The 17,887-nt window shown below is 48.3% G+C and overlaps 1 protein-coding gene across 14 annotated transcripts in view; it reads right to left on the bottom strand.

The window, feature by feature from the left end:
• msi2b (musashi RNA-binding protein 2b) overlaps nucleotides 1–17,887 on the bottom strand; it is a 474,084-nt gene that overhangs the window by 11,674 nt on the left and 444,523 nt on the right. For 6 of the 14 annotated variants that reach the window (XM_068008413.1, XM_068008411.1, XM_068008415.1 and 3 more), the window contains 2 exons: nucleotides 11,209–11,385; nucleotides 1,273–1,335 (listed from right to left, as the gene is read on the bottom strand). The exons of 1 other annotated variant lie outside the window; for it this stretch is intronic. In XM_068008413.1, the coding sequence (XP_067864514.1) occupies nucleotides 1,273–1,335; nucleotides 11,209–11,385 (240 nt within the window). The remainder of the gene's footprint in view (nucleotides 1–1,272; nucleotides 1,336–11,208; nucleotides 11,386–17,887) is intronic. 7 more of the 14 variants (XM_068008425.1, XM_068008418.1, XM_068008419.1 and 4 more) reach the window with 2 other exon arrangements.

Here is a 17,887-nt window from a genome sequence, read left to right as displayed (position 1 = left end):
AAACAAGCGGCCTGGCCTTTTGAAATCTTGGATGAGGAACAGGCCGCTTCATTTAAACTCAACCTTTCAACGGTCGAGATGATGTTGCCTCTCCGTCTTGTCGAATGAACCCCTCCAGTTGATGTTGGCATATGGCTGACGTAAGAATCACCTTATTAGACCATCATTGGAAGAGTCCACTGAGGAGGGAGGTAATACGCAGAGTTGGCACAAACATCTGAAGGGTATGTCCCTCAGGATTTTAAATTTCAGTTGTAGGTTTAATATGAAGCACATCACTGCTCAGAATTTAAAATTTTGGTCTTAGTGACTGCAATTGACAATTGGAAACACTGTCAAAAAATAAAATATCTGCCCAAACCCAGAGATTAGTGCTTCAGTTCACTGGCGGTGCCTCAGACATGAAGGAAATTCCCTTAATGTGAAAACCTGGATGAAACTAGCCCAATCTTTTTGAGGGGGAAGAGGAGAAGAAATAAAACAAATCAGTGGGGTAATAGCAAAATAGCTGCCTGGAACGAAGTGTAACTAGCAACTTGGGACATCCCCAACCTTTGTCACATCTCTAATACCAACATTAGTGTTCTCCTGTGTAAATATATGCCAGTTCTTGCAAGGCAACATCACAGTTGTCTCAAGTTGTCCATCCCCGAGATAACCGATGGACTAACTTCCAGAAGCAGAAACGTTCTCACCCCTCCCACCCTGAGATTATCTTTGCGCTAAACTTGACTATGCCACTTCTAAACTACCTTGGTTCAAGGTCAGGTGGACGTTCCAAATTTGGCCGTTGCTCTTGGCATTAATGATGTCATCAGTAAAGGAGGGGGCAAATAAGCATTCATTCAATGATCAGAATTGGTTCCATTACCCCATTCCTTCTGAATGCCGGCTGTGAATCTCAATGCAATTGGAAGTGGCAAATTTGCAAATGATGGCCGAGTCCTGCTTTCGATTAGAATTGGGACCCCCCCACCCCCCCCCCCCCCCCGGCCATTTCCTTATAACTCAACGTGGGAGTAATGATTATCATTAAAGGGAGCTCCAAATCAGATTACAGTGAAACCTGTATTAAACGGTCACCTCAGGGCCTGAACCAAAGTGGTTGCTTAAGGCAGGTGGCTTGGGAAGCCCAGGTGCGGGAAATAATCGAGGAGGGAACGCCCCACGCCCAACCCCCTCAAGGACAGTTAGGGACGGAGATCCTGACTGTGTATCAGGGCGGCAAGTTAATCTCTAAGATGCAGGTTCCAATTTACTTACATCGCTTACCTGTCATTTTTACCAGTGGTTGTGGCCACGTTAGCAGGTGGCTGTTTAATCCAGGTGCAGACCCTATTTAATTAAATTAGAAATCTGTTGGTTCTGAGAAGAACTGGCTGCTTAAGACAGGTGACTTTAATCAAGGTGACCATTAGGACAGGTTTTACTGTACCAGCTGTCACAACGTACTCCCCCCTCCCCCAAAAATAAATCGCGAGACATACACATTTTATTTAAAGGGACCTTGTCATCTTGTTGGAATCTCCGGCAATTAACCTACTGCTGATACCATTAGATCGTACAGCATGAAGTTATTGCTCTGTAATCTTGTATTTATTCCGGAGGAAATTAGAGACTTTTCCAGGAGCACCATGAGGCTGTTCCAGAAACTGAGCCTGCTCCCCCCCCCCCCAACTCTCTCTCCCCACGCCCCCCCCGCCTCCTACCCACCCACCCAAACAACCAACAAGATGACAAGCCTCTTTAAAATGTCACCACACTGCTATAAACAATCTGAACTTAAGTTGTTTTTTTGATAGGGACATAAAAAGACAAGGCAGTCTTAACAGTTTCCAGCCTGCTTATTCTGTTCCTACTCTGTCGTGTCACAATCCTGGTTCACCTTCCTGTCCAAATCCCGCCCAAATCAAACGGAGCGAGCCCATTGACGTGAAGACGTGTTAAACTTCCCATAACCCCATAAAACACTGCATTCACTCTCTCAGTTGCTCTTTAGTACAGAGCCGTTGCAGTCGAAAGTCGCTGTTTGGAGGAGTTCTCGGAGCAGGCATGTCGTGTGGAACTCCCACCGAGGTGACGTTACTGGTGCAGAACTTTATGACATCGTGAATGGGATGTGCCAGCTACACCTGAATGTCCTGAGTTAGTGATCCTCCAGTGTAAATGCACACCTTATTTAGGGTTGGGGGGGGGGGGGGCGGGCATTTCAAGTGGATATACTTCCCCTTTGAAGTTCCTACCAATACTGTAAGACAATAGTTCTGATAGAGAAATAACATTGATACCAGTCAACTCTTCAGCCTGGCCTTCCTTCAGTCCCAGAACCCCTAGATCACAACAGCAGTGCTATTTGGTCTCTAGATGTGGGCAACACTGGACGGGCACATTTATTGCCCATCTCCAGTTGCCCCAAGAAGGTGGCCCTACTTCAACTAAATGGCTTGAGAGGGCATTAAGAGTCGAACATGGCGCGTGTGGAGTCAGGTATGGGCTAGACCGTTTGGGCTTTTAAAACAATCCAGCAGCTCTCATGGACATTTGTTTCCAGTGAATCATCAGATTTGTTGAATTTCCGTGGCTCACCATGGTGGAATTTGAACTCATGAGCAGCAGCATAACCACTACACCACGCCACGCCACGCTACGCCACACTATGCTATCTGGACACGATACCTGTACATACTGCACAGTGTTTAAGGGGCTGCTACACATCATTTACTTATCCCATCTCTGCCCTCCCCCTGCTTTCGGGACAGACTCGGGATGGGGGGGGGGGGGTGGTAGAATGTCCACCATTGGCCCCAAGTTGTACACTGTAGACGACTAATTCTGCACAATTATTATTTACTTTAATCTGGTGGAAACTGTATTGTGAATTAAAGTTCTGGGGGGGCCCTGCATTAACGTTTAGCTGTAGAATCACTTGGTGTTAGTTTGCCACAAGCTGCGTTACACTGTACCTGTTACAAAAGAGTAAACTCTGTGGTCACGCAGGAGGACTGCCCAAAAAAACCTTTCAACACAAAAGCAAGGTTAAAGATAACCTGAGAGCACCTGGTAAGGTAGTGTGCTCTGCCGGTGCTACCTGCAAACCCCCTCCCCGCCTTCAGGGGAGGGAAGCCCCTTGTGTGTTCATTTCTGGCACCTCTCTCCCTCTCTCTCTCCAGACATCCCGTCCAAGATCAGGACTTCTCCCTGAGGAGAATCACTTGGGATGAGGTTTAAAAAAAAAACACACTAGGCCGAGCCGCGCATCAGCCCACCAATGCACAGTGTGACCAAAGGGTTTAGTTTTTGTGTGTGTGTGTGTGTGTGTGTGTGTGTGTGTGACTGTTTTCAACAAAACATAGTCTAACAGAAACTCCCTTACCCCATCCAATTTTTAATTAGTACAATATGTAAATAGCATCCTATAATTCTACTCTGCCTCATATACACTTTTAAAGGCTGTTAACATAAATTGCAGTGCGCGTATCACAGCTATAGCAATCACCGTCCCGTTAAACCTCTGAACAGTAGGGAAACATGCCCACACGGATTCATTAGGCATTCAGAGGTGTCTGATTAAATCACAAAAGCCCAGGCACAGCAGTTATAATAGATGCATATAATTAAAGTCAACTCTTAAATGCATCGTGGATATTAATAGGTAGATAGAAGTCATTAGAAAGGCAGAAATCTTAGCTGCTAACCTACTCTTACTGCCAAAGACTGTGAGTCTGATGCAAGTGGCTCTCTGTCCGGGCACTGTCATTTAAATTTTCCCAGGGTTATATTATTATCGTGTCAAAATAAACACAACTAATTTTGCGCACTGTCATTTTGTTTCTCATCTGGTTTGAACTGTGTTGCTGTAAGTTGGGAGGGAGTCTCTACCCTAACCACACCCACAACCCTCCTCACAACCCTCCCTACTGAATCTTAAGTAGCCATGATGTGGAGATGCCGGTGATGGACTGGGGTGGACAAATGTAAGGAATCTTACAACACCAGGTTATAGTCCAACAGTTTTATTTTAAAATCACAAGCTTTCGGAGATTATCTCCTTCGCATATGCGATTTGAGAACCTCTCATTCGCTCACTCACCTGACGAAGGAGATAATCTCCGAAAGCTTGTGATTTTAAAATAAAATTGTTGGACTATAACCTGGTGTTGTAAGATTCCTTACAATTACTGAATCTTAGTTGAAGGGTCAACCGCCATTGGTTCGTCAGATTGCGTTACATGAAGAGTGGCCACTAGGTGGGTTGGTGGGGCACTGCTGATGCTTGTGGGACCTTCCCCCAGCAAGGAGCTTTGGGTGTACTTCAGCTAACAAATTGTATGTGGAACTCCCCACCCCAGGGGTAGGGCATGAGCAGTCTGGACTTTATTCCAAAGGGTGATCTTGATTCCAAAAACCTGTTGAAACTTCTGAAGAAGGGCAGGTGAGAGCTTCGATGAACCGAATGTTGTAAATCGCAGTGGACTAATTCTCTGTATTTTATAACTCTAACTGAACTTGTAAATAAATCTGATTCATTGTTTTAACCTGCTGAATCTCTGGTTTGCGTGTAATAGTTTCTGCCGCCTACAATTCCCAAGGGTGTTCTCCCGATATTCCGCTCTAACTTAGTGGAAGATGAGCAGAACCCCCACCCCGTTTCTCCAGGGTTTCTGCCGATCTTCTGCCGGAGTTACAGTGGGAGATCAGGAGAACCCTGGGGAAATTATTCTCCAGTGTACACCCAAAGCCCCGGATCCAGACGGACCACTACAACAGGGGCAACGGTTAACCCCTGGTCCCACCCGCTGCGCAGGGCAGAGGGTGAAAAGTCTCTGACTTCAGATCGGAAAGAGATGGTCTACTTACAGAAACTGTTGCCGGGCCAGTTCAATGAGGAAACCGTACAAAAAACAAACCAAACCAAATGGGTGCCCATCTATGGCAGTCTCAGCACCAAACATCCCTTGGCACCAATGCATTGGATGGGCAAAAGGGGTAATGGGCAGAGGGAATTGGAGGAAAAAGGGGGAAGGAAACTCTCTTAAAATAAATCAAGCTCATCCGTGCAACAGCACAGAAACAGGCCATTCGGCCCAACTGGTGTGTAGAGCCCTGCTTAATCCAGTCTGTATGAGGCTGCTGTGCAGCTCCTTGTTCTACAAGCCAAACCATAAAGGTTTACACAGAAAGGTTGAGGCGATGTCCGTGAGCAAGTGCAGACAATTCCGGCTCAATTGCACCATTTCTCTTTTAAATCCCCCCCAATCCCCCACCACTTTTCCTTTCTTTGCTCGTTGCACCTTCTCCCTACTTGAAAGTTCTGCACACTTGCAAAACCTGATGATTACACACATTTACGCACACTCCCCCCAGAAACAGGCTCACTGAAAGGACACACCTCATTATAACCTCGAACGGAGCCGGTGAGAATGTGAGGCAGGAATCTTTCTCCTGACTCCCTGATGAAAACGAGTCCTTTCCACCACTTGCCTGGTGTCCTCACGCTAACCATGAGCAAACAACGCCAGAGGGGGAGCACCTCGCTCAGCTCCGAGCCCGTTCACCAGGCCCTTGTTTGCTGCTCTCCCTAGTTTTTTAATCTGTTTAAGCCTTTTGAGCAAATATAGAACAATTAAAGCAACTGCAAGATCCCGGTACTAGATCTCAGAGCGGCAGGAGTGACTTTAGTGTGATCTAGCAGAGCAATATGCAGTGGGAGGCACGGCCCAATCAGAGAGAACAGTCTCACCCTATTGCTTGGATCTAGAGTTGCCAACTCTGGGTGGACATATTCTTCGGGGTTTTGTCACCTGGACCTCCTGCCTCTAATTGTCCCGCCCAGTCAAAAAGTCTCCCCACTGCACCCTCACCCTCCATCTTCTCTTTTTTTTATAACTAATAAATGGAAATGTGCAATGAAAATTTTAGAAAATACACAATTTTTTTGTAATGGTCCTATGATCCTTCTCCTGGGTTGGTCACAGCAGTGCCCAGGAGATTCATCTTTAATTCCTGGAGACTCCAGGACAATCCTGGAGGGGGTTGGCAACCCTACTTGGTTCGCACAGTCGCTTTTTGTTTCAAATCGTGGATGTGGCAGCATGGAGATGCCACGCAGTCAGCAGACTGTGATCGTAGCCCAGGTCCAGCGAGCTCGTCTATAAAAGGTAAGAAAATGGGGCCAAAATACATTTGAGGTACAAGTGAGATGTTTCTATTATCTAACTGGGTACCGCTGTCGGGAGCCTTTGATGGTGTCCTCGGGTTTAGACACTGCACTAAGCGCCCTGAGGGATTCTACGAGAACAGTTACAGGTCAACGTGGGGCGAATTCCCTCACAGCACGTACACAAAGTCATTCTCTCACACCCACGTATACCTCAGCATTTAGCACATCGGAGAAAATAAACACACAAGGCAAAAGCTCCCACAACATAAGAAATGCAATTCTGTCCCATATAAAGCAAATGTTTTTTTTTTGTTTGGAAAAGACAAAAGGTTTTTTTTTCTGGAATAAAAATATGAAATGAAATCATAATAAACATCAATTCAAGTTATGTTTTCAAAGCACGAGTATCCCTTCAATTTGGCCTACATTCTCAGTTATAAATATGCACAGCAATAACTCCCTCCTCCCCCATCCCTCCCCAATAGCCAGGAGGCTTTGATTAGTTCCACTGGAGGCTGTTGTAACTGGGTTGCGTGTATCTGTTATTCTCTAGAACAATATTGCATGGCGGTGTTGAGAGAGGAAGCTGTACAGAGAGGTAGTGGACAGCCCTTTTGATTACGTTCTTTTTTGGTTTGCTTACATGAGGGGCAGTGGACTCCATCTGCCTGTGCACAAAAATATCCCGTTAACCCAGACAGCCATAAGCAAACTTGATCTTCTGAGCTCGGGTTCCATCCGCTCATGTTGCGAAAATAGTAATGGTGGGACTGGATTTCACCAGCTCACGGCCACCTGAGACCGCAGCGACTCCATCCGGCCCGAGGAACAGATTCAAGGTGGAGCCTGTTGCGATACCGACTCTTTGGCAAAAGGGAGTGATCCCAGCGGCATGGTTTGCAAATGCGCCACCTGGTGTGACGCTGAGCCGTACAAACCAGGACTCCCGAGCCCTGATCTACGCTAAGTTAGCTGGCCTCAGTTGGGGAGGCAATGGAACGCTACCATTTGCCCCAGAGCTACTTGGCTAATGAAAGGAAAGTTCAGTTAGCGTTCATGCCCCTGGTCTCTGCCCCTTCCCTAGCCAGTGTGTGGATGTCAGTAAAGGACAGGACTGAGCTTGGCACTGATGCCCTCCAGCCCGTTGATTAGGCTGTCAATATTCACTGTCCTAGGGTGAGGTGGCTGATGCCACTGTGGGAGTGTAACACAGCCAGTGCCACCCCTTTCAGGCGAGGAGGTGGAAACTAATTAGAAAAGGAAACAATGTGCTAAGCAACATCCCCCCCTTGCTAACCACCACCTGTGGGTGGCAACGGGAAACGCCTGGCACAATGGCCCCCTCTCCCCCGTTTGCCTTTCTTTCATTCTCTGCTAGCGGACTCCCGTCTCGAGAGGTGATCTTACAGGGGTATACAAGATAGCAAACAGTACGGAAAAGGTCATTTAAGTTAAATTCCGAGAGAAGGATGTCGAGCTATGGTTCAAACTAGTAGAAGGCAAATTTAGGACTGACATCAGGAAGTTCTTCACACAAGCAGTGGACTCCTGGACAGAGCGGTGGAGGTGGAAACTCCGGGATCACTTAAGAAACAATCGGATGCTGCAATAGGGGAACTTTAGGATCTTTACGGATGGATGAATGAACTTAGATGGGCCGAATGGCCTTCCTCATCCGTAACTATTTTGTGACCAGCTTTAATTGGCCCGTAGCACTACCACACTAAAGGGGAAAGCTGCCCCACCTCAAACCCAGCAACGACTCTCCTGCCTGTACCTTGGAGAGATGTTAGGGGGAGGGAGGCAAAGCCTGGTTTTGTAGCTGCCACCAGGTCAAAAGTCAGGTCACCACTGTCCAGTTATCACCAACTCTTACATCAAGCCCGTGATGCCAAAGCAGAGATATTGCAAGTGCACCAATCGTTTGGGTTCTCAAAGAACAAGAGAGTGAAGAACACGCAATCATCAGCTATAGGTGGGAGCCTCTGACAGAAATAACTTGTCACAGCTAAATGCACATGGAGACTCTACAATCATTACAAATGTAGGACAATAGAAGGGATACCAGCTCTTAAACACCATCAACAAAAATCCCTACAGTGTTGACTCAATAATCTGACTCATGCATTGGAGGATGCTGGACCCATGGTCGAGGGAAGACAGGCCAATCAGAATCTCAGGAGATAACTGACCGTGGAAACCAGTGTGAGAAGGGATTAGTGCAGTCATTAGGACTGGAAAAATATTCAAAGCAATGATTTTTTTATTTGGTTGGTTGGTTGGGGGGGGGGTTGGGAATGGCGGGGGGAGTTGGTGTAATTTTCTCCACTTTCTTCCCTCAGAACCTCGTTGTGATGTGTCCTTTTCCCCGGTGACCTCCACCTAGGCCTCTGCTGATGGTACCAGAAGTAGAGAAGAGTGCTATTATGCTTAGCCTTCCCCTCCCTTTCCCCTCGACAAATTTTAGATCAGCAAGGGATTCAAAGGATATGGGGAAAAGGCGGGAAAGTGGAGTTGAGGTAAAAATCAGATCAGCCACGATCTCCTTGAATGGCGGAGCAGGCTCGAGGGGCCGAATGGCCTGCTCCTATCTCTTATGGCCTGGAGCGAAGTGCGTGGCCTATGCTCACTATCTCCAGTCAATCACCAAGTGGGGAATTACAGGTCTGCCTCTTACCATCTCACGGACTCAGTGCACTGGAGAACTAGCTGGCTACCATGAAGCTTTGATTAAAAAAAAGTGCAGTTCTAGCGATACTTTTCCTAGTTTAAAGCTTTTTGTTTGTGGCAGGAGCACTTAACGCCAACTAGCAAATAGCAATTGAAACAGTAAACAGGCCACAACTTTCCACGCAGCACTGACGTCAGGAAAATCAAGCAGGCAATTCCCCTATGTGATCAGGGATTATAGTTGAGAGTCTGCCAGTGGAGATGGCAAGAGAGACCTCCAGAATATTTATCACATGGAATGATCTTTCCCTACATTACAACAGTGACTACACTTCAAAAAGTGCTTCATTGGCTGTGAAGCGCTTTGGGACGTCCTGAGACGGTGAAAGGCGCTATATAAATGCAAGTTCTTTCTTTACTTTCGTTCTAAAGGGACACTATCTTCAGGAGAACAGTACGTGCTTTCCAAATCTTCCCTCTGCTCGAGAGGCAGAAAAACCGCCAATGATGCAGCGATGTATTTGGACCCAGTTTGGAGTCATGAGTCAGGATGTAATGGTTTTTTTTCCCCGCCTGTCATTTTCGTATCTTTGTGTGTGATAAGGCACTGTGTAAATGCAACTCTATCTTTCAATAATGTGCTTCTAAACAAATAGAAATAACTTACATTCTTTTAGCACTTTCCACATCCCAAAGTGCTTCACAGTCAATTAATTATTTTTCTCTTTGAAGTGCAGTTAGTATTGTTATGTAGGAAAATGTGACATTCAGATTGCACACAGTAAGATCCCACAAACAGCAAATGAGATGAATGTGTTTTGGTGGTGTTAGCTGAGGGGAGGGGGGAATGACACCCAGGACATCAAGAGAACTCTCTGCTCTTCAAATAGCTTTAAATAGCCTCTTCAAATAGCCCAAATAGTTTTAAATAGCCTTGGGATCTTTGACATCTGCCTGAACAAGTGGGTGGGGTCTCGGTTTAATATCTGATCTGACAGACAGCACTTCTGACAATGCAGCACTCCCTCAGAACCACGCTGGAGCGTCAGCCTAGATTACGGGCTCAGATCTCCGGGGTGGGACTTGAACCCACGACCTTCTGACTCAGAGGCCAGAGTGCTGCCCACTGAACCCCGGCTGACATTTGAAGCTGATCAAAATGTGCCAAATACTTTTTCTCAAGAAGACACTGCCTCTTTAAGCATTTTTGTTCAATGCCATCACTACGATGAACACAATAACTAACTTGCTCTGCTGTTGCTATTTTCAATTATCTCTCCCCTCAGCCAATTCCTGTGCGGAAGCTGGAATTTCTAATAGAGAGAAATGATTCCACCCATCCCCAAACAGTGCGTATTGACCGGTCCAGTAACTGGACCGCTCCATGGCCCCACCCCACCTCCATCTCTAGATAGTCCCTCCTCCCTCTGTGTTAATCAACGCTGCTGGGCAAAGGGGAAGATGAATGGTGAAGCTGATGCAGGACATTACAGGGCAGCTGGGTGGCACTAAATGTTGGAGCACGAACAGGGGCCGTGCCCGTAATCTTTTGAGTTTTTGACCTAAAACCGACAGATGGGGGTGGGCAGGCAGTGGGGGAGGGTTCAAGGGGAGGGGCTGTGGAAGTAGCTCCAAATACAGGCATAACGTAAAACAAAATGAGTGGGTTGACCCGAAGAGCGTGAAGTCCCCTCCTCATTGCTGGCACCTGCGGTGTTGCCAGCGGCTCAGGATTGTGGGCACCAGCCCCCGCCCTCTCTCCTGGCAATCGTGCGTGGGGCAGGAGTGGGGGGGAGGAAGGCAAGTAAAATGCAAGGTGAGGCAGCCGGGAGAAATTAATCTTCAATAAAGAGAACGGGAACGACATAAATCACACACGAGATCGTGACAGGTTCTTAAAGATTGCGGAATAACAAAAAAAAAAATCAGAGGAATAAGTCAACACTGTATTTTTAATTTATTTTTAAAATCACAACATGATTTGCCTTTCTGAAATAATGGGACCGCCCACAATCATAAGTTTTTACAAGAGCACGAAAATTACTCTGAGGAGAGAGAGAGAGAGAGAGAGAGGCTGATTAATATTCCACAGACAACTAGTTTAATATACAAATATAAATAATAATATCTCCCTGCAAAAATTACCAATCGCTCACTTTGTTTTGGGAGGGAGCTGAAACAACTTTGCACTCTTGTGAAAAAAGACAAACAATTGTGAACGGTCCCCTTGGTGAATGAAGCTGACATGCAGACTCGGGCCTCATGTTTGCCAAGTTTTGTGTGTGTTTTTTTTAAAAATGCTTGCATCCCCCTCCCCCTTCATCCAACCCCCCCACCCCCACCCCCCCTCCCCAAGGAAATTAACTTGTAGCACAAACCTGGGTTCTTAAACTGATCCGGGCTGGATAGATGGTGCAGGGAAGGACTACTTGCTGACGGAGCATGCTCACTGCGGAGCATCTGAGCTGCCCGCAGTCCGACCGAACCGTAGTCCGCAAACGAGAATGAAGCCCGCTGATCACCGGGCGTGGAATAGAAACCATAGTCGGCAAACCCTGGGAGACACAGGGACGTTTATCATTGTCCAACCGGCACAGAAACACCACAGGGGGCCAGAATCCTGGCCCACATCACATCAAGCAACAGCAAGGCTAGAATTCCAAGGTTTAAGCAAAATATATGTACAGGGACACACAGTAGACTGAAACACCGAGACTAAAGAAGTGCAGGCAGTTCGCAGAGAGTTCTAGCGACTTGCCTTCTAAAGGCAATAATTCCTATTCCCTGTTTGTTGCCATCCTCTCTGACTACAACATTCTATCGATCCGGATACAACTGTATTTTCTTACATTCAACTGCAGCGGCAAAGTCTTTCTGCTATTTAAATGCATTAGATACAGCTCAGACCCTCAAAAAAAATCATCAAAATAATCACACACTGAATGAATCCAAAGGCAGTTGTTTCATGCCGCCCATTCTGGATCAACCTCAGGCTTTTTTTGTTGTGTGTAATCCCTGCCCTTATCTCTCAGTCACGTGGGAACAGAAATCACTGATTGACAAGCGGGGCTTGAGAGTGATCTCACAACTGGAAGGGCCTCTGGAGCAACAGGGAGTTTGGGATCCCACTCGGTGCGGAGATCTGAGCTCAGATTTCCTTTACAGCGGGCGGTGGTCACAGGCTATGAGCTGAGGGCCGCCACCCCAGGCCGTGTCCTGCTCACGGGCGGCTCGGAGGGGACGCTGCTACGCACGGCACCAAGGAGGGGCCAAATTCCACCTTCCTCGCTTGGCTGGTGAACTGGTGGAATGCATCGCCCGTCCGTTACAGGGCCCGCCCAATTTTTATGGCGGCTTCCATAACGGGCGGGCGATCTGCTCTACCAGTTTACCCACCCCCCCAAATTGGGGAAGGTATAAATGACCCCCAAGAAGTGACAGGACATGCATCTGTGCCTGCAGTTGTGTACACGACGAGCTCTTGATTCCAAATTTGCCATAGAGGGGACAAAAAAACCCATAGGAGTAACACTTCTGTTAAAACTAATATAGGTCCTTTCACCTGTTGTGGGTTAAGACCTGGCTCCAAGTAGCAGTCATTTGCTTTCTCTCACTGGGGAGCAAGAGGAGAGAGAACAGGGCCCAGTGTCGGCTCGAGCAACATCCCACGGCTGTGAATGGAGAGACCAAGGAGTAGCAGGTCCGCCAAGGGCCAGAGTGAAAGAAGAGTACAAGTAGCTCCCAGGCCATTATAAGGACTACCTTAGAGTGCTAGTTTTGGCAGTATGGACCAACAGCCCGCAAAACCGGACAAAGGAGTTCCCTTCATTGTGTCAGTCAAGTGCTCCTCTTGTTTAATCAACTGAGGAGTGGGATTGAGAGTGTCCAGGATTTGTAGTGTCCTGTCCCCTTAACAAAGGTGAAGTGTAGGTGCAGAGCATGAGAAGAGGTGGGACACAGAGGAGTGTAAACAAAAACAGACTGTGCTTCTGTGGCATGAAGGGATAAAGAGGGGGCAGTGCAATATAGTCATTGGCACAGCGACTGGTAGAAACCAAAGCAGCACAGTGGCACAACTATGCCAATGGAAATACTGTGCCCATTGCTGGTGCAGTGTAGGGAGAAAACCTGAGGAAAGATCCCATTCCTGACCACCAGTATCCCTTCTACTCCTGCCCCAGTTTCCCCGCCCCTTCTCTCCTGCAGGTGCTGACTCTTGTTGAGATATATTTCCATGGGCTCTGATTGACAACTGGCACCATGTCCATGTGTGAGCCTAGACAGTGAGCACTGGTTGGCTATTCAACTATGCAGGGCAAGATAGCCCAGCCCAATCCTGTCCTTAACTGACGTTCACACATGCACGGTCATTAGCTAGTGATCAGGAGCAGGAATCCTGGACTTCTTTCTAGTCCAGGATTCCTGCTCATTTCCCCATTTCCTAGTCCAGAAGCAATAAGGCCAATTGTAGCACCCCTACTGCTGCCCTGCCCAAGGTTAGCTAACATGGTACAGACTAGGCAATCGAACCTGGGGCCTTCTTGCTCTGCATGATCTAGTACCACACCATACAGTGCATGTAATCCACTGGGCCATTATGTGAGCCCTCACCAGCATCCTTCATGTACTTATATAATAAGAGAGCCTGAGATTGACCTAGAGTTGAGAGGGAAGACAGTTCTGATGTGGTTTCTCTGAGCCGTGTGTAATACGTTTAAATCATATTCACCTGTTAGGCAGGAAGACACCAACCAACCCTCTGCTGCCCATCAGTGCCTTCAGTGCCAATCTAAAAGTTTTCTTTCCAAAACAGGTAACGTGTAAAAACCAACTGTAAAATTTAATAATTTCCTCACCAGTTTCCTTGTTACCCTTCGAGGGATTCCTGCGACATCTTCCCCCTCCCCCAATTCCCCAGCAATGCAGGTTTGAAGTTAGACAACACAGGCCAATTTTACCTCAACAGTTTTTTTTTTGGACGGAAATGGGTCGTAGTTGCTGGGTGTGGACACAGAGTTAAGGTCATGGGTCGTAGTTCTTGGGTGTGGACACAGAGTTAAGGTCATGGGTCGTAGATCTTGGGTGTGGACACAGAGTTAAGGTCATGGGTCGTAGATCTTGGGTGTGGACACAGAGGTAAGGTCATGGGTCGTAGATCTTGGGTGTGGACACAGAGGTAAGGTCATGGGTCGTAGATCTTGGGTGTGGACACAGAGTTAAGGTCATGGGTCGTAGATCTTGGGTGTGGACACAGAGGTAAGGTCATGGGTCGTAGTTCTTGGGTGTGGACACAGAGGTAAGGTCATGGGTCGTAGTTGCTGGGTGTGAACACAGAGTTAAGGTCATGGGTCGTAGTTGCTGGGTGTGGACACAGAGGTAAGGTCATGGGTCGTAGTTCTTGGGTGTGGACACAGAGTTAAGGTCATGGGTCGTAGATCTTGGGTGTGGACACAGAGGTAAGGTCATGGGTCGTAGTTCTTGGGTGTGGACACAGAGTTAAGGTCATGGGTCGTAGATCTTGGGTGTGGACACAGAGGTAAGGTCATGGGTCGTAGTTCTTGGGTGTGGACACAGAGGTAAGGTCATGGGTCGTAGTTGCTGGGTGCGAACACAGAGTTAAGGTCATGGGTCGTAGTTGCTGGGTGTGGACACAGAGGTAAGGTCATGGGTCGTAGTTCTTGGGTGTGGACACAGAGGTAAGGTCATGGGTCGTAGTTCTTGGGTGTGGACACAGAGGTAAGGTCATGGGTCGTAGTTCTTGGGTGTGGAGCAGTCTCAAATTTCAACAACAGTTGAGCGGGAGTTGGTGATAGTTTGAGATCCTGATCTGTGTTTGCACGAAGAACAATGGCAGTGAAACGGCAATGGCTCTCTCAGGACAGGACGCGGAGGGGGGTGCGGTGACTGAATGCATTAAAAAAAAATGACAAATGTCTGGTCCAGTAACAGTTAAGCTGCTTTGTTCTAGATTGATTGAAGATTGTTAAAAACGTTCTAAGACTCAATGGAGACGAAACTGGGTCTTTGCCAGTCACACGAAAAGTGCTCATGGCGAATCGGGAATCCATTATACGCCTCGCTTGGTTTTCTTTTCCAGTGACTCCGATGACAAAGACCGATTTCCCGCCCGATAGTTGCTACAGTGTTTGCTCACTCTCTCAGAAAGCTGTTCAGAGCTCTCGTAGAGGAAAAAGGCTCTGGTTTTATCGGTATGTCCTCTCTGAATGGTTATCGTCCTCGAAGCAACATTACACATCTCATTACAACCAACTGATGATCTGTAACAAACTGGCATCGACCATTACAGTTGGTTCACCACTCTAACTGCGGGTTCACCACTCTAACTGCGGGTTCACCACTCTAACTGGCGATTCACCACTCTAACTGGCGATTCACCACTCTAACTGCGGGTTCACCACTCTAACTGGCGGTTCACCACTCTAACTGGCGGTTCACCACTCTAACTGGCGATTCACCACTCTAACTGGCGGTTCACCACTCTAACTGGCGATTCACCACTCTAACTGGCGATTCACCACTCTAACTGGCGATTCACCACTCTAACTGCGGGTTCACCACTCTAACTGGCGATTCACCACTCTAACTGGCGGTTCACCACTCTAACTGGCGGTTCACCACTCTAACTGCGGGTTCACCACTCTAACTGGTGGTTCACCGCTCTAACTGGCGGTTCACCACTCTAACTGCGGGTTCACCACTCTAACTGCGGGTTCACCACTCTAACTGTGGGTTCACCACTCTAACTGGCGATTCACCACTCTAACTGGCGATTCACCACTCTAACTGGCGGTTCACCACTCTAACTGGCGGTTCACCACTCTAACTGCGGGTTCACCACTCTAACTGCGGGTTCACCACTCTAACTGGTGGTTCACCACTCTAACTGGCGGTTCACCACTCTAACTGTGGGTTCACCACTCTAACTGGCGATTCACCGCTCTAACTGGCGATTCACCACTCTAACTGGCGATTCACCACTCTAACTGTGGGTTCACCACTCTAACTGGCGATTCACCACTCTAACTGGCGATTCACCACTCTAACTGTGGGTTCACCACTCTAACTGTGGGTTCACCACTCTAACTGGCGATTCACCGCTCTAACTGCGGGTTCACCACTCTAACTGTGGGTTCACCACTCTAACTGGCGATTCACCACTCTAACTGTGGGTTCACCACTCTAACTGGCGATTCACCACTCTAACTGGCGATTCACCACTCTAACTGTGGGTTCACCACTCTAACTGGCGATTCACCGCTCTAACTGTGGGTTCACCACTCTAACTGTGGGTTCACCACTCTAACTGGCGATTCACCACTCTAACTGTGGGTTCACCACTCTAACTGGTGGTTCACCACTCTAACTGGCGGTTCACCACTCTAACTGTGGGTTCACCACTCTAACTGGCGATTCACCGCTCTAACTGGCGATTCACCACTCTAACTGTGGGTTCACCACTCTAACTGGCGATTCACCACTCTAACTGGCGATTCACCACTCTAACTGTGGGTTCACCACTCTAACTGTGGGTTCACCACTCTAACTGTGGGTTCACCACTCTAACTGGCGATTCACCGCTCTAACTGCGGGTTCACCACTCTAACTGTGGGTTCACCACTCTAACTGGCGATTCACCACTCTAACTGGCGATTCACCACTCTAACTGTGGGTTCACCACTCTAACTGGCGATTCACCGCTCTAACTGTGGGTTCACCACTCTAACTGTGGGTTCACCACTCTAACTGGCGATTCACCGCTCTAACTGGCGATTCACCACTCTAACTGTGGGTTCACCACTCTAACTGGCGATTCACCACTCTAACTGTGGGTTCACCACTCTAACTGGCGATTCACCGCTCTAACTGCGGGTTCACCGCTCTAACTGCAAGTATGCCACCTGTCACTAATTCGTCAGTGTGTCAGCGATCGGACTCCAAAGCCCCGACGTCTCGACATTCCCCCCTCGCCCCCCCCCCATTTTCCAGGTCAGGGATCATACAATCTTGGGGGGGGGGGAAATGTACTTGGGGTATCTCTGGCTCTCTCTGGCTTCGATACAGAATTCCAACTGGGGGAGGAGGGGGAGGGAGGGGTTTTGTGGCCGTTTCTCCCATCCGTCAGTCCTGACTTCACGGTAAGAGGCGGGACTGGTGGGATGTCGACGCTCCCTGCTGGAACTCCCCCCAGTCCCACCTGTCCTGCAGCTCACACACACCCGAATGATGCAGGCCGACCTGCCCCTCGTAGAGGCATCAGCGCCGCCCCCAGAGAGGAAGAACGGCCGACACAATAAAAACCTGCTCTTTGGCCAGACTGGCCCACGGGTACCGACCCGAAACTCCGGACCCCGCCCCGCAGCCCGGCAGGTGTCGAGGGAACGCCCTAAATGGGGCGGGTGCCTTCATGCCGATGATTCGAGATGGCGGGGGGTCGGTGCCGGGGGACGGACGGTAGTGCTGCCCTGCCACGTGACCTGGCGGCGCAGTCACCCACCAGGAATGTGTGGGTCCCTACCTCGTACAATCTGAGGCACTTCCTGGTAAGGCCAACCCACAATGTCCCAGGATTTTACTCGCCTGCGTGAACCAGAGCGCATTCGCAAAGATGGCGGTGAAGGATCTTTGGGCTTTTCAACACCGGTTTTAAGGAAACTAAAGGATTGGCGAGAAACCGTGGATTAATTACCTGCTAAAGGAGCTGAGTTTGGTTAAAACGCACTAAATTCAACAAAGGGCCGACTGTTCAAGGCGGCATGCTGGGAAGGTTGGCCAAATTCGACAAGTGTGATTCAGACTGTCTGGAAGGCTACGGATAAAGAGGCCTTGAGAGACTGTGGGAAAAGCCATTAGTTTCTGTAGCAATCACGGGGAATCGAGAGAGACGAGTTGCTGAGAAGCTTGTTTTTGTCAGTGAGAATGATACAGGAGCAGGCATTCTAAAGTGAACGACAAGGCAGGTCCATGAGAACACCATGCAGGATGCTGATGGAGAATTAACCCCAAAGCAGAAGAATTGGCTGTTCTGAGTTTCGAGTT

Source organism: Heptranchias perlo, chromosome 28, assembly GCF_035084215.1.
Source record: "Heptranchias perlo isolate sHepPer1 chromosome 28, sHepPer1.hap1, whole genome shotgun sequence".
In the NCBI taxonomy this organism is placed as follows: domain Eukaryota; kingdom Metazoa; phylum Chordata; class Chondrichthyes; order Hexanchiformes; family Hexanchidae; genus Heptranchias; species Heptranchias perlo.
The sequence above is the reverse complement of the archived record's forward strand: the minus strand, read 5'-3'. Positions and strand labels throughout refer to the sequence as shown.